The 16,008-nt window shown below is 41.5% G+C and overlaps 1 protein-coding gene across 1 annotated transcript; it reads right to left on the bottom strand.

Moving 5' to 3' along the window:
* Positions 1–1,547: 1,547 nt before the first annotated feature.
* LOC309695180 (interferon alpha-inducible protein 27-like protein 1) lies at positions 1,548–3,342 on the bottom strand. The gene is made up of 5 exons (XM_082515681.1): positions 3,285–3,342; positions 2,571–2,593; positions 2,437–2,460; positions 2,192–2,359; positions 1,548–1,875 (listed from the first exon to the last, which is right to left on the bottom strand). Exons 2-5 carry the CDS (start codon positions 2,587–2,589, stop codon positions 1,760–1,762), a joined length of 327 nt encoding a protein of 108 aa, XP_082371807.1. The 5' UTR covers positions 2,590–2,593; positions 3,285–3,342; the 3' UTR covers positions 1,548–1,759.
* Positions 3,343–16,008: the final 12,666 nt, after the last annotated feature.

The raw sequence follows: 16,008 nt of genomic DNA, 5'->3' as shown, positions 1-16,008 counted from the left end.
GGATACCGACTACGGAATGGAGCAGTTGTCAGCCACCTCCTGTACATGGATGACATCAAGCTGTATGCCAAGAGTGAACGAGACATCGATTCACTGATCCACACTACCAGGATATACAGTAATGACATCGGGATGTCATTCGGGCTGGAGAAGTGTAGTCGGATGATAACAAAGAGAGGGAAGGTAGTCAGAACTGAGGGGATCAAGCTACTAGAAGGCAACATTGCAGACATAGAGGACAGTTACAAGTACCTGGGGATCCCGCAGGCGAATGGGAATCATGAAGAGGCCGCTAGGAAAGCTGCAACCACCAAGTACCTGCAGAGGGTCAGGCAAGTCCTGAGGAGTCAGCTGAACGGTAAGAACAAGATCCGGGCTATCAACACCTACGCCCTGCCCGTGATCAGGTACCCAGCTGGTATAATAAGTTTGCCAAAGGAGGAGATAGAAGCCACTGACATAAAGACGAGAAAGCTCCTTACCATGCATGGAGGGTTTCACCCCAAGTCCAGCACCCTGAGGCTGTACGCTAAGCGGAAGGAAGGGGGCCGGGGACTGGTGAGTGTCAGCACCACAGTCCAGGATGAGACAACGAACATCCAAGAATACATTGGGAAGATGGCCCCAACTGACCGAGTGCTCAGTGAATACCTCAGGCAGCAGAAACCCAAGAAAGAGGAGGGAGACAAGGAACCATCATGGACAGACAGGCCCCTGCACGGTATGTACCACCGGCAGATAGAGGAGGTGGCTGATATCCAGAAATCCTACCAGTGGCTGGACAAAGCTGGACTGAAAGACAGCACAGAGGCACTAATCATGGCAGCACAAGAACAAGCTCTGAGTACAAGATCCATAGAGGCTGGGGTCTATCACACCAGGCAAGAGCCCAGGTGCAGGCTGTGTAAAGATGCCTCTGAGACAATCCAGCACATAACAGCAGGGTGCAAGATGCTAGCAGGCAAGGCATACATGGAACGCCATAACCAAGTGGCCGGCATAGTATACAAAAACATCTGTGCCAAATATGGCCTGGAAATTCCGAGGTCAAAATGGGAGATGCCCCCAAGGGTGGTGGAGAATGACCAAGCTAAGATCCTGTGGGACTTCTAGATACAGACGGACAAAATGGTGGTGGCTAACCAACCGGACATAGTGGTGGTAGACAAACAGAAGAAGACGGCCGTAGTGATCGATGTAGCGGTCCCGAATGACAGCAACATCAGAAAGAAGGAACACGAGAAGCTGGAGAAATACCGAGGGCTCAGAGAAGAGCTCGAGAAAATGTGGAGGGTGAAGGTAACGGTCCCCGTGGTAGTCGGAGCACTAGGTGCGGTGACTCCCAAGCTAGGCAAGTGGCTCCAGCAGATCCCGGGAACAACATCAGAGATCTCTGTCCAGAAGAGCGCAGGACCCTCAAGCTCCCAGGCCTCTGGTAGAGGACCCGAGCTTGAAGGATAAACCGCCCGCAGGGGCGTGCTGGGTGTTTTTCATATATATATGCATCATATCAGTCTTTGGGTGAGATAAAACATCTTCCATCTTCATCCTCTACAATGATATTTTATTTAAAAAATGATGAGTAAAAGTCATCAGCAAGCTTTATCAATCATTTTTGTAACTTGGTCCTCAAATCATGCTTTAATCGGAGTGTCTGTCCTCTACACATAAAAAAATAAATTTTAATTCAGGCTATTGAGTCAGTCTAATTTGGCACAATAGGAAACATTTGAAGGCCAGTTTGTGTTTATTCAGTGTGTTAATTTTCATATTTCACAGTCACGTTGAGGTTACACACAGTTGAGATCATCCAACCCGCTGCTCCACCAACACTTCCAAACAATGCAGTGGCAGCCCATGACAGACCTGCTGCACCTGCAGTGAAATCACATTAGACACTATTAGCTGTTTGTTATACTTGTGCAACATGAGAAAAGCTTTTATTCTTCATTGTCACACCCTGATTTACATACACTATTTTACTCATGACCCTTTATTTATACAGATGTATGCAAAAATAGTGTTTCATATCTTTGATAAACATCAACAGCCAAAGTGGACTAAAATATTACTCTTAGGTACTATTAGGAAAATATAATAAAATATGTCTATTGTTTGTTTTGTTTGACATGCACTTAGAGGGAGCTAGTGAGAAAAAGAGAGAAAATATATTACAAATTATTCAGTTTACCCCATGACTGCAAGATTGCTACGAGACCTCCTGCTGCAACTCCACCTCCACCAGTGATTGCCAAGTATGACATCAGTTTGGCAGCGATGGAGCCTGCTGCTATTCCAGCTGAAGTGAACCCCAGCGTTGTCAGAATGGCAGGAGTCAGAATCACAGCTCCAGTAGCTCCTAGATCAAAAAGTTTAGATTAAAGATTTTCATATCAAAATTACGCTCTGGTTAATGGGGTTAATGTGATGGCATACCTGCAATCGTAACGATTGCCTTACCTGTCAATGAAATACAAAAAGATATCAAGAAAAATTTGCAATAAGTGAATAATAACAATTCATAAACACTGTATAACGGAATAAAACTATTACTAAAAATATAGACTCACATGTCTCTTCCCAGTCCATGTCTGTTGTGATATTTCGATACCACGGTAGCATTTACAGGATATTGCTTTGTAGTGAAAACTGTTACTCAAAACTGTTACTCAATAAGGCCCATTTACTAGTTGTTTTCTCTTTCTCTCTGACCCAAGAATTAATGTGTAAGACTCACAGGCTGGTACCCCAAGGTCGAAAATACCACAGAGACGAGACCACTTCCTTACTCCCATCCTCCCTTCTTTATCTCTTAGAAAAAGGCTCGTTAAAGGCCAGGTGGTTTGTTTCAGAATTCACTAATGAAAGAACTCTGTATTCTATGTCTAGGAGTGTATTTTGCTGGAATGATCATAAATTGTAGCTGAACTGATAAACTACACAAAGGATACTTCTCTGCTCACAAGGCAGGAAGACGTTTCCTTATTTGGTCTGTACCGGTTTGAACTGAGAATCTGCTGACACACGAACCTTTTTCCTCTATATAAGCTGTTGTATGATAAATAAACCTCTGAGTCAGTTTGGAATGACACCTAGAACGGTCTCCGTGTCTTCTTGTTCTTCTGAACTGCTCCCGGTACTCCGGCCGGTACCGTGATTGCCCGTTGATCATGCATGAGAATATTTTAATTTTGTTATATGTTTAAAGGATGAACTCTGCTTATTGGTGCCCATGCCTTAGGAGGAAAAGCTCTATCTACGGACAGAGATTTCCTTCAATGTCTATGCTTTCAAAGATAACTTAGATGACAAAGAGAGCTCAACTGCAGATACTAAAATATGTTTCAACCTGATGCAGATTTTTTACTTTTTCCAAGCATGGCCACTCCCATTTCTTAGAAAACAACACACCCTGACAGCAAATATGAACAGAGGAGGAGCAGCATAAGGATGTTGTTTTTTAAAAATAGCATGAACACTATCTGTATATATACAGTGGCTTGCAAAAGTATTCAGCTCCCTTGAACTTTTCCACATTTTGTCACATTACATCCACAAACATGAATCAGTTTTACTGGAATTCCACGTGAAAGACCAACACAAAGTGCTGTACACGTGAGAAGTATGTGTGTGTGTGTGTATGTGTATATATATATATATATATATATATATATATATCAACAACAACACCCAGCACGCCCCTGCGGGCGGTTTATCCTTCAAGCTCGGGTCCTCTACCAGAGGCCTGGGAGCTTGAGGGTCCTGCGCAGTATCTTAGCTGTTCCCAGGACTGCGCTCTTCTGGACAGAGATCTCCGATGTTGTTCCTGGGATCTGCTGGAGCCACTCGCCTAGCTTGGGAGTCACCGCACCTAGTGCTCCGATTACCACGGGGACCACCGTTACCTTCACCCTCCACATCCTCTCGAGCTCTTCTCTGAGCCCTTGGTATTTCTCCAGCTTCTCGTGTTCCTTCTTCCTGATATTGCTGTCATTCGGAACCGCTACATCGATCACTACGGCCGTCTTCTTCTGTTTGTCTACCACCACTATGTCCGGTTGGTTAGCCACCACCATTTTGTCCGTCTGTATCTGGAAGTCCCACAGGATCTTAGCTCGGTCATTCTCCACCACCCTTGGGGGCATCTCCCATTTTGACCTCGGGACTTCCAGGTTATACTCGGCACAGATGTTCCTGTTAGAGATGGCACGATACCACTTTTTTATGTCCGATACCGATACCGATATCATAAATTTGGATATCTGCCGATACCGATATGAATCCGATATAGTGTTTTTTAATCAACAAAACTGTTTTTTAAAATATCTTGCTGCATTTTGCAAGTCTGCAAGTTCATACTCAAGTTTAAAACAACAACTACACTAAAGCTATTCTGTTATACCTGTATACAAAAAAAATATTTCATAGTTCAGCAATACTGATCAATCTAATAAACTTAGACCTACACCATCCTCCCTATTCTGGTATTTTAAAGAGTACTTAGCGTAAATATTAAGCAACCTAACTAATAGGGTTCCAACTCCCAGCAACAACAAAAAGAAATAAATAAAAAATAAGGAACCACCCCTCACGCGCCACCTCATGATGCTTAATCGACGTAATCAACCTTAATTTGATGCAGTGTGAAAAAAAATGCACAGAAATCAATTATTTTTCAAGAAATATTAAATAGATTCAACATCTTTCTTCAACAAAATTGCAGACTGCACAGATGGTACCTTCCCAAAGTAAAAAGTACTATAGCTTACTAGGCTATATATATTAGACTTAATAGTCACTATATACAGTAGTTGACTTCTATTCATTTTACATCAAATTAAAACTTTGGGTGTCAGATAATTATTTATTAAAAGCTCGACATTTTAAATGAGAATAAGAAAGAAAAGTATGTCTTTGTGCCCCCTTTTCCCTGTTCATGCCCTATCGGCCCCCCTGGCTAAACTTTGCTAGATCCGCCCCTGCACAGTTACCAGCGTCAAAAGATCCTGGTGTAGAAAGAAATATTAAATAAATTCTAACAACAGCTTATCAAGCTTAAACGTGCTGCTGTTGTTCAGCCGCTGGTTTCCTCTTTCTGGTGCAAAGTGGGCCAAAAACAAACAAGAGAGACGGACTCGCGACAGAAAAGCCGATCAGCTGATCATTTAAGCAGTTTCACGATTGAAGTAGCAGCCGGAGAGCGAGAGGCAGTCGCTTGTTAAGCTTAACGTGGGAATGCTTTACAAACATTCAGAGATGGACTTACACACTTGCTTTACTTCTCTCGGGGATAACTTTGTCGGAGATGAAATGCCAGGTTGCTAGCGAAGCTCCAAATGCTATCCAGACCACCGGTCCGGTGTTGTGCCAAAAAGTGATTGTCTGCCAAAAAGTGATTTCCAGTGTTTCTGTGTATTTTTTTATGTGTAATATCTTTACGTATGTTCGTAAATAGACTTCGGTGAACAGGGGATACAAAGGGGTTACATAAAGAATTAAAAAATTATCTGTTTTTTAAGTATCTTTACAACTTGTACTTACATTATAACCATATCTGGTCCTTTATCCCCACTTAACATATTTTTACAGAACTATTGTAATATTTGCTGCCATTTCTGCTGTGCTCTTGGCCAACTTACTCTTACAAAATACATTTTTAATGTTAATGAGATTTTTTTTACTGCATAAATAAAGGTTATATAAAAGTCGCTGCCAAAAACTGATTGCGGCTTGTATCTTGCTACACGAATGTTGTTTGTGGCTCAAGATGACTTTATGTCATCCATAAGGGATGCATTTGACATATGTTTAACATATTATAGCCCAACAAGTTACTTATAGCACTTTAAATATGAGCAATCGCTTTTTGGCAAATACCGGAAATCAGTTTTTGGCAGACAATCACTTTTTGGCACAACACCGGCATGCCACAGCTGCTCTATCACGTGATGCATACTGCTCCGACTGCTAACGTTCTGAGGCGAGTTACGGCGTGTTGCAAGTTTTGCGAGGTGCTTTCATGATATTTAATGGATCGGATTACATTTTTTATTTTTCTCCGATATCCGATCCAGTAATTTAGGTCAGTATCGGACCGATACCGATACGTAATATCGGATCGGTCCATCTCTAGTTCCTGTACACTATGCCGGCCACTTGGTTATGGCGTTCCATGTATGCCTTGCCTGCTAGCATCTTGCACCCTGCTGTTATGTGCTGAATTGTCTCAGGGGCATCTTTACACAGCCTGCACCTGGGGTCTTGCCTGGTGTGATAGACCCCAGCCTCTATGGATCTTGTACTCAGAGCTTGTTCTTGTGCTGCCATGATTAGTGCCTCTGTGCTGTCTTTCAGTCCAGCTTTGTCCAGCCACTGGTAGGATTTCTGGATATCAGCCACCTCCTCTATCTGCCGGTGGTACATACCGTGCAGGGGCCTGTCCTTCCATGATGGTTCCTCGTCTCCCTCCTCTTTCTTGGGTTTCTGCTGCCTGAGGTATTCACTTGAGCACTCGGTCAGTTGGGGCCATCTTCCCAATGTATTCTTGGATGTTCGTTGTCTCATCCTGGACTGTGGTGCTGACACTCACCAGTCCCCGGCCCCCTTCCTTCCGCTTAGCGTACAGCCTCAGGGTGCTGGACTTGGGGTGAAACCCTCCATGCATGGTAAGGAGCTTTCTTGTCTTTATGTCAGTGGCTTCTATCTCCTCCTTTGGCCAGCCTATTACCCCAGCAGGGTACCTGATCACGGGCAGGGCGTACGTGTTGATGGCCCGGATCTTGTTCTTACCATTCAGCTGACTCCTCAGGACTTGCCTGACCCTCTGCAGGTACTTGGTGGTTGCAGCTTTTCTAGCGGCCTCTTCATGGTTCCCATTCGCCTGCGGGATCCCCAGGTACTTGTAACTGTCCTCTATGTCTGCAATGTTGCCTTCTGGTAGTTCAATCCCCTCAGTTCTGACTACCTTCCCTCTCTTTGTTACCATCCGACTACACTTCTCCAGTCCGAACGACATTCCAATGTCATTACTGTATATCCTGGTAGTGTGGATCAGTGAATCGATGTCTCGTTCACTCTTGGCATACAGCTTGATGTCATCCATGTACAGGAGGTGGCTGACAACTCCTGTACATGTGTATATATATATATATATATATATATATATAGATAGATAGATAGATAGATAGATAGATAGATATACACACATATGTCTTGCATGTCCATGCTTTCAAAGATAACAATCAAGAGCTCAGCTGCACATATATAGTAAGTAAGTAAGTAAGTAAACTTTATTTATTAAGCGCTTTTCGCAGACAGGCAATCACAAAGCGCTGTACACAAATATTAAAATAAACAATAAAATCAGTAGACATTATATACAATGTAAAAGATCAAATGTAAATAATGTAAAAAAATAAAATAAAATATGTAGATCAACAAAAGGCTTGTTTGAACAGAAGAGTTTTTAACTGTTTTTTTAACTGTATATAAAGACATACCTGATGTATGTCTTTTGCTTTTTATCCAAGAACTGCCACTCCCGTTTCTAAAGGAACAATACAAACCAGATAAAGGAGGAGCAGCACAGGGATGTAGTTTTTAAAGAAATAAAATAAATATGGTTATCAAGTATGGTTCATAGCTGTGGAAGCACAAACGTCTTTGCCACATAAAAAAAAAAAACCATATCCCTTTACAATGTTCCACATGAAGTCATTTGCGGTGATGATCAAGCATCTCAGAGATGTTAAAAAAAAAGGCTTAGTTTTAGATAGTTTTAAAACATGAGAAGTTGAAATGTGCTCCTATCATTTCTCCTTCATTGGATTTTCAACATTTTGCTTCTCATGCTCCAAGTATCCTTGTAGTCCATCACTCCAGATTAGGTGAAAATGATTAGGATTAAATGCAGTATAATAACACTTTCATGAAACTGTGTCCTGTCATGATCTCCAGTGCTGCCATTTCGTAGGATCTCCTGTCCTGTCTCCTCAATCACTGGTTGTTCTTATAACTCATTTCACCTTCTGCTCTAGTGTTTGTTGTGATAAGCCTTTTATTTTCTCCCATTTTATTTCTGTTTCTGTTTCTCACTATTATTCATAACAGGCTTAAAACCAGAATCAAGGTATGACTCAAGCATGTGAAGAAATTTTACACTAGTTGGTACCATCTGTCTTTCCTGTATTACATCCCACACCCCAAAGACTTGAACAATTAAGATTACATTATAATTGTTTGTTTTTAAGGATTTTTTGAAAATAGATAAAGTTATAGATTTACAGATAGTGACTCTTTTAAGCAGCCTAATGTAAAGTGACAGTTTGTTATTATTAAGCAATCTATCATTTCTTTATTTTGTGCTTCACAGGTGTTTCATACCTGATGTAGCTTAGCATGCAATAACTCGAGCTCCTCAGAGTACAGTATTCTTCCATCCCTGCTTGCAAAACTGTGAAACATTGTACAAAGTTTTGTAGGGAAACTAAACATCCTCAGTAAACATCAACACAAGGTGTTTTTTTCTTAGCTGAACTCAGGTGAAAGACCCCGGAGTACACGTGAAATCACAATGAACGCACAGTAAAGTGACCTTTAGTGGGATTTTTAATCTTGTTTTTAATTTTAATCATACTGTGTTTAATATAAGTCTGCAGATGAGGACGTTAGAGCACCACAGCTTGCAGCACACAGCACTGTGCTGATTCATAATAATGCAAGGAGAGGTTTCCTCCTAAGCAAACAGAACATACAACAAAAGGAAAAACAGGTCATTCAAACTAACCTGCCCTGACAAATTAAATGTACAGAACTTGTTTTGAAGTAAGAAAGAAAAGGCCCTGATCCTTTATTCATCTGATTCCTGAATGTAAAGGAGGACTGTTCATGGGTGAGGCTTCATCACATTCCATTGCTGTTGTCACTGCAGTCGTGTGACATCACAATTATGTCTGAACAACTACCAGAAGTTAAAAAGTGCAAATGTAAATAGAACAAGTAGGATAAATAATAAATAAGCAAGAGCAATAACAAACATAGCTACATGTCAAACATTCATAAAAGCTTTAATATTTAAAAAAAGTATTAGGAAGCAATTTGTAAGGCAATAGTGAAGTTTCTGCTCAGACCTCCATGAACTGTTCCATGACAGAAAAAAACACTTTGGTCTCGCCTGTCCAAACAACATTGTTCCAGAAGTTTTGCGGTTTGTTTAGACGAAAATGATACCAGCTTCAATAAAAATGCATTTAAAATGTTCATTACTTCATTGTCTTATTTTAAATTATTTAAAACAATGCAAAGGTTAAACCCTAGGTCATCTATTCAATTCAATTCAATTTTATTTATATACTGCCAAATCACAACAACAGTCGCCTTATGGCGCTTTATATTGTAGAATAGATCCTACAATAATACATAGAGAGAAATACCCAACAATCATATGACCCCCTATGAGCAAGCACTTTGGCGACAGTGGGAAGGAAAAACTCCCTTTTAACAGGAAGAAACCTCCGGCAGAGCCAGGCTCAGGGAGGGGCGGGGCCATCTGCTGTGACAGGTTGGGGTGAGAGAAGGAAAACAGGATAAGACATGGTGTGGAAGAGAGACAGAGATTAATAACAAGTGTGATTCAGCAGAGAGGTCTGTTAACACATGTTGAGTGAGAAAAGTAACTGAAAAGGAAAAACTCAATGCATCATGGGAATCCCCCGGCAGCCTACACCTATTGCAGCATAACTAAGGGAGTATTCAGGATCACCTGATCCAGCCCTAACTATATGCTTTAGCAAAAAGGAAAGTTTGAAGCCTAATCTTAAAAGTAGAGATAGTGTCTGTCTCCTGAATCCAAACTGGAAGCTGGTTCCACAGTAGAGAGGCCTGAAAACTGAAGGCTCTCCCTCCCATTCTACATTTAAATACTCTGGGAACAACAAGTAGGCCTGCAGAGCAAGAGCGAAGTGCTCTAATAGGGTGATATGGTACTACAAGGTCATTAAGAGGTGTTTGGATTCAATTCTGGTATTAAGAGGAAGCCAAGGAAGGGAAGCCTTCATTGGCCTGTCAATACTCTTCCTACAGTATTTTGTAGGAACTGAAGGCTTTTCATAGAGTTTTTAGGACATCCTGATAATAAAGAATTACAGCAGGAGTAATTGTTACTAAAAATGTTCTTTGTATGGTTGTGTAGATATTTCCTTAAACATTATAAGTGATTTATGAGGACTGATTTAGTTTCAAAAACATCTGTGGAAACATTTTGCATAAGCTTCATGGAATATTACATTCAAATGAATGTACTTTAATCATGAAAAACAAGGACTCTTCAAACTGAAAACAAACTTGAGCAGTAGTGTATATTGCATGTTTGTATCTGACTGTATCTGATCAAGGTTTTGAAACAAAGACAACTTTTTAGCTCTGTATTTTAACAAAAATTGAGCCAAACTATTCCAACTCCGATAAAAATCTCCCCCTAACAAGTCCACTTTATTGCATGCTCGTTGTTTTTTCTTATCAGTGGCTCATAGCTGTTTAACAAATCCACTTTTGGATTCTTATTAATACTGATCTGTCACACTTATCAGTGGCTCATGGTTGCTTAAAGCCTATGTCTGTACTTGACCACAGAGGCAGAGCATCATTCAATCCTGCCAGCTGCCTGTCTTGGTAGCATTTCAAGGATGACAGACTCCACTTTCTCTGCAGCAAGACAGCTCATAACGTTTTAACAGTCTGTCCCTGTCCTGATACTCTACATCATCTGCTATAATCAATAACCATGGACTCTCACTGCAATGTACGCTACAGCTCAGAAGTTTGAATCCAGTCAGAAATGTCTTGATTTATGAAGAAAATAAAGGTTAGTTTGATGTTGAGTAACACAAAATTAATCTGAAATTTAAAGAAATATAAATGCTTAATAGTAACACTGACTATAAATCGTGAATGAGGTTTAATGGAATATCTACACAGGTGTACACAGGCCCATTTTCAGCAACAATACCTCCTGTCTTCCAGTGGTACATTGTCTTATCTACTGTAAGTTTATCATGTTAAATCCCAACTTATCAGTCAAGAACGCTTTTACCAAAGATATCAGCACAGACCAAAACTACTTTGTGATTAAGAAAATAATGACTGTGTGGATCATCCCATTTTCTCTTTCACACTGATTAAACCAAGTTGGCACTTTTCCATAAACAATGTGAACATTTGGGTTCGCCACTACCTTCAGCTTTTGATCAGCTTCACTCATGAAAGAATTTTCATATCTAAAAGCCAATTTTTTCTGATAAATAATTTTAAAAATCCTTTACTTTGACCCATTTTAACACTGTATTAGAAAAAAAAACAACAAAACTTCCAGATCCCAAAATTAACTCAATTAACTCAATTCCAAATTTTTCATGTTTGTTATTGTATTTGCAGCTCAGCAGGCCGAAGCAACTTTAAACATTTTCAGAAGCTGTCTAATTTTTCTGTTTGTCTTCAAAGTTTAGGAGCTGTGTCTCAGTTTCACTAAGGTTCCTCTTATGACGCTCTCCCTCCTCGATTTTTCAAAAAGGTTTTCCTCACTGTAGCACCATTTGTACAATCCATTGTAAATAGTAGTTTGTCTTCTGGTGTTGTACCTGTGAATCTTAAACATGCAGTGATTCAACAACAAAATCACTGCATGTTCAAAATGAAAAAAACAAGATGGCTGCTAGGGTGCAGACACACAGCTTGGCAGGTCCTGTGCGTTTGCCAAAAAACCCACCTAAAAAACCATCTAAAAACCCCTGGATCTTGACATCAACTTGTCTTTTTGTTTTTATACATTTTTATCTTCTGTGGAGTTCGACATGTCCAAGAAAGCTGGATAATTATACCACTTTCCCAGCCAAATGGAGTCAACATCTTTTGTTCACAAGATTCTTGGATTTTGGTCATGCCAGACCACCCCCAGGTAAATATGAACAATCAGATATACCACAACTGTCGCTGGAGATTCTGAAACTTGTTCTGATGCTACTTTTGGCTGGTGATATAGAACTAAATCCTGGACCTAATTCAAACATCAGTGATTTGGACTGGCTACAACTAATTAGCCTAGTTAGCCTAGGCCTGCCTGGGCCTCCACCTCAGCTGCCTGGGCCTCCATTTCAGCTTCCTGGGCCTCCATTTCAGCTAGCTGGGCTTACACCTCAGTTGCTCGGCCTCCACCTCGGCTGCCAGGGCTTACACCTCGGCTGCCAGGGCTTACACCTCGGCTGCCTGGGCCTCCATTTCAGCTGCCTGGGCCTCCAACTCAGCTGCCTGGGCCTCCATTTCAGCTGCCTGGGCCTCCATTTCAGCTGCCTGGGCCTCCATTTCAGCTAGCTGGGCTTTCACCTCAGTTGCTCGGGCCTCCACCTCGGCTGCCAGGGCTTACACCTCAGCTGCCTGGGCCTCCAACTCAGCTGCCTGGGCCTCCAACTCAGCTGCCTGGGCCTCCATTTCAGCTTCCTGGGCCTCCATTTCAGCTGCCTGGGCCTCCACCTCGGCTGCCTGGGCCTCCACCTCGGCTGCCTGGGCTTACACCTCAGCTGCCTGGGCCTCTAACTCAGCTGCCTGGGCCTCCATCTCAGCTAGCTGGGCTTACACCTCAGCTAGCTGGGCCTCCACCTCAGCTGCCTGGGCCTACACTTCAGCTGCCTGGGCCTCCAGCTCAGCTGCTCGGACCTCCACCTAGGCTGTCTGGGCTTACACCTCAGCTGCCTGGGCCTCCATTTCAGCTGCCTGGGCCTCCATTTCAGCTAGCTGGGCTTTCACCTCAGTTGCTTGGGCCTCCACCTCGGCTGCCAGGGCTTACACCTCAGCTGCCTGGGCCTCCAACTCAGCTGCCTGGGCCTCCAACTCAGCTGCCTGGGCCTCCATTTCAGCTGCCTGGGCCTCCATTTCAGCTGCCTGGGCCTCCACCTCGGCTGCCTGGGTCTCCACCTCGGCTGCCTGGGCTTACACCTCAGTTGCCTGGGCCTCTAACTCAGCTGCCTGGGCCTCCATCTCAGCTAGCTGGGCTTACACCTCAGCTAGCTGGGCCTCCACCTCAGCTGCCTGGGCCTACACTTCAGCTGCCTGGGCCTACACTTCAGCTGCCTGGGCCTCCACCTCAGCTGCTCGGACCTCCACCTAGGCTGTCTGGGCTTCCACCTCAGCTAGCTGGGCCTCCACCTCAGCTGCCTGGGCCTCCACCTCAGCTGCCTGGGCCTCCACCTCGGCTGCCTGGGCCCCCACCTGCTGTACCCAAACTACACTCTCCGGTAAAGGGTTTCTCATCATTAAATGCTCATAGTATTGTCAACAAAAGGACAAGAAATCCTGCTATTAAAATTTACAGAGGAACAAAGATCTGCAAGACATTTAATCAGTCTAAAGTAATCTGGGACACTAAAAATAAACCAAAGGGGCTTCTATGTGGACACATTAACATTCGCAGTATGTTACCAAAGCATGAGCAACTGGAACATATTCTAAGCAATTCCAATATTTCTATTTTGGGTATCTCTGAATCTTGGCTCACAAGTTCTTCTCCTGAGTCTGCGGTTGTCTTTCCAGAGTACACAGTATTCAGAAGGGATAGAATTGGAACAAGAGGAGGAGGAATACTTGTGTATGTAAAAAAAACACCTGGATTGCTCTTTACTTAGTTCACCAATAGATGTCGAAATAGAACATATTTCTGTTAAAATCACTCTTTCCCCAGAAATGTCATTTACGTTGATCTGTTTATATCGCCCTCCTTCAGCAAAGAATATTTTTTATGAACAACTACAGATATTACTTAAATATCATGCTATAAATAATAAGTCTAATGAAATAATTGTAATGGGAGATTTTAATGTCAACTGGGACTGTGAAAAGGACACAAAAACACTCAAGGACATAATGGAGACTTTGAACTTTACTCAACACATTGAACAACCCACAAGAATAACAAGATACTCTAAAACTAAAATAGATCTGGTTTTCAGTAATAAGCCCGAGCGAATTATTAAATCTTATAATTTTATCACTGGTATTTCAGACCACAATTTTATATTATTTTCTAGAAAACTTATAAAATCACGGGTTAAGAATGACTTTCAAAGTTCATCTAATAGGAGATCCTTTTATGAATTCATACCAAGAAGTCAGCGACAAAATGTAGCAGAAGCATTAGCATCAGTTAACTGGGAGCCTTTATTGTGTAGTGATGATCCACAATTCTGCAGCAGTCACTTCACTGACATTGTCAAGGATGTTATATCAACATACTCCATTAGAGGTCGACAAAAAATAAAGACAACATCTAATTTGCCCTGGTTAAACAAAGAGTGCAAGAATTTAATGAAAACAAGAGATCAATTACTAAAGCAGTTCCTGAAAACAGGTCTAACTCTGGATAGACAGAGATTTACTTCAATGCGGAATAAAGTAACAAGAAGTTTGAGACGGGCCAAAGCAAAATTTTTTATAAATATAATTGAAAGAGCCAAAGGTAATGGTAAAATTATCTGGCAACACTTAACTAAATTACTTGGCCGTCATTCAAACAAAAGTAAAAACACAATTGAACTTTATGTAAATAACTCTATTGTTAGAGAGCCTCTATCTATTGCCAGTAACTTAAACACTTTCTTTATTTCATCTGTTAAGGAGATCAGTCAGAGCTTTGACTCAGTCGTATGCTCTGATAATGTGAATGATGTTGGTCAAAATTTGTTCACCATCACTCATATTTCAGACACTGAAGTTGCTAAACTAATTACAGGTTTAAAACAATCAAAAGCACTTGATGTATATGGTATTAACACAAACTTCCTAAAGGAACATATGGATTTGCTTGTACGTCCAACAACTCATGTTTTGAATATGTCTTTCAAACACTCCATTGTTCCAACAGATTGGAAAATTGCTGCAGTTACACCAATTTTCAAAGCAGGTGTGAAGACTGACATGGCTAATTATCGCCCCATAAGCATACTCCCGGTCGTATCTAAAATAGCTGAGAAGTGGGTGGTTAAACTCCTCACTGCTCACCTAGAAAACACCCAACCCTCATTACATCCATTGCAGTTTGGCTTTCGGGCACATCACTCCACAGATACTGCCCTGTGTATGTTAGTGGAGAACTTGAAGAGCTTGCTGGACAAGAGTCCCTGTGTTGGATTGTTTGATGGTAGTGTGACAAGTCCATTGTGTCTGAATAACAACAAGAGTCATTTCTTATGAACTGAAAGTAAAACAAAAATTAATCAGATCAATAGGACAATTCTTGACATTTTTCATTTTCACAAAAAAGGCAGATTTTTTTTCTCATATATTAATCACAAATTTAATCATATTACATTAGTTATAATAATATCACTTTCTCACTTTACTATAGTAAGAGCACTCCTGTCACTACTTTACATGCATGTGGAAAGTTAACACAGTGAGGCCATTGTAATGGGAGACATTAAACAGATAGTGGGACTCCTTCTGCTTATCAGGGATGTAAATCTTTAGGTGACGGCCAAGCAGAAAACAAGGTCATAATTCTCTCTGTGAGGGAGAAGGTATAGCCCCCCCCGTGAGAGGGGCCAACATGTAAGAGTTTGTGGAATGTTCTTTGTCTGTGTCTCTGTATATAAGATGTAAGGGCGGTGGCCACAATTCAGAGATGGTCCTGGTGTTTCACTGGGATGCTCTCTCCACATTGCAATGTGTTTATTAAACCCACTTCAAATCAAGCTCACTGGGTGTGTTGCAGGTTATTGTTAAATTTTCCACAACAACATTTAAAGAGTTGCAAAAGCAGAAATGATAACAATAATAACAGAAAAACAACATCAAAGAAAGAGTAAAAATATAAATAGTACAAGGATAATTTCAAAAAGTAAAGCCAAATAACAAAGATTTTCTCCATGTCTGTCTCCATGTTTATGAGCGAGAGACATAAATATGAAGCCATAACATACCACAGCCATGCCGGCTTCGACGTTGCCCGGATTAACAAGGTCCGCT

This window comes from Aulonocara stuartgranti (genome assembly GCF_965226115.1).
Source record: "Aulonocara stuartgranti genome assembly, chromosome: 19".
Taxonomy (NCBI): domain Eukaryota; kingdom Metazoa; phylum Chordata; class Actinopteri; order Cichliformes; family Cichlidae; genus Aulonocara; species Aulonocara stuartgranti.
Note: the sequence above shows the minus strand (reverse complement) of the source record. Positions and strands in the feature narration are given on the sequence as shown.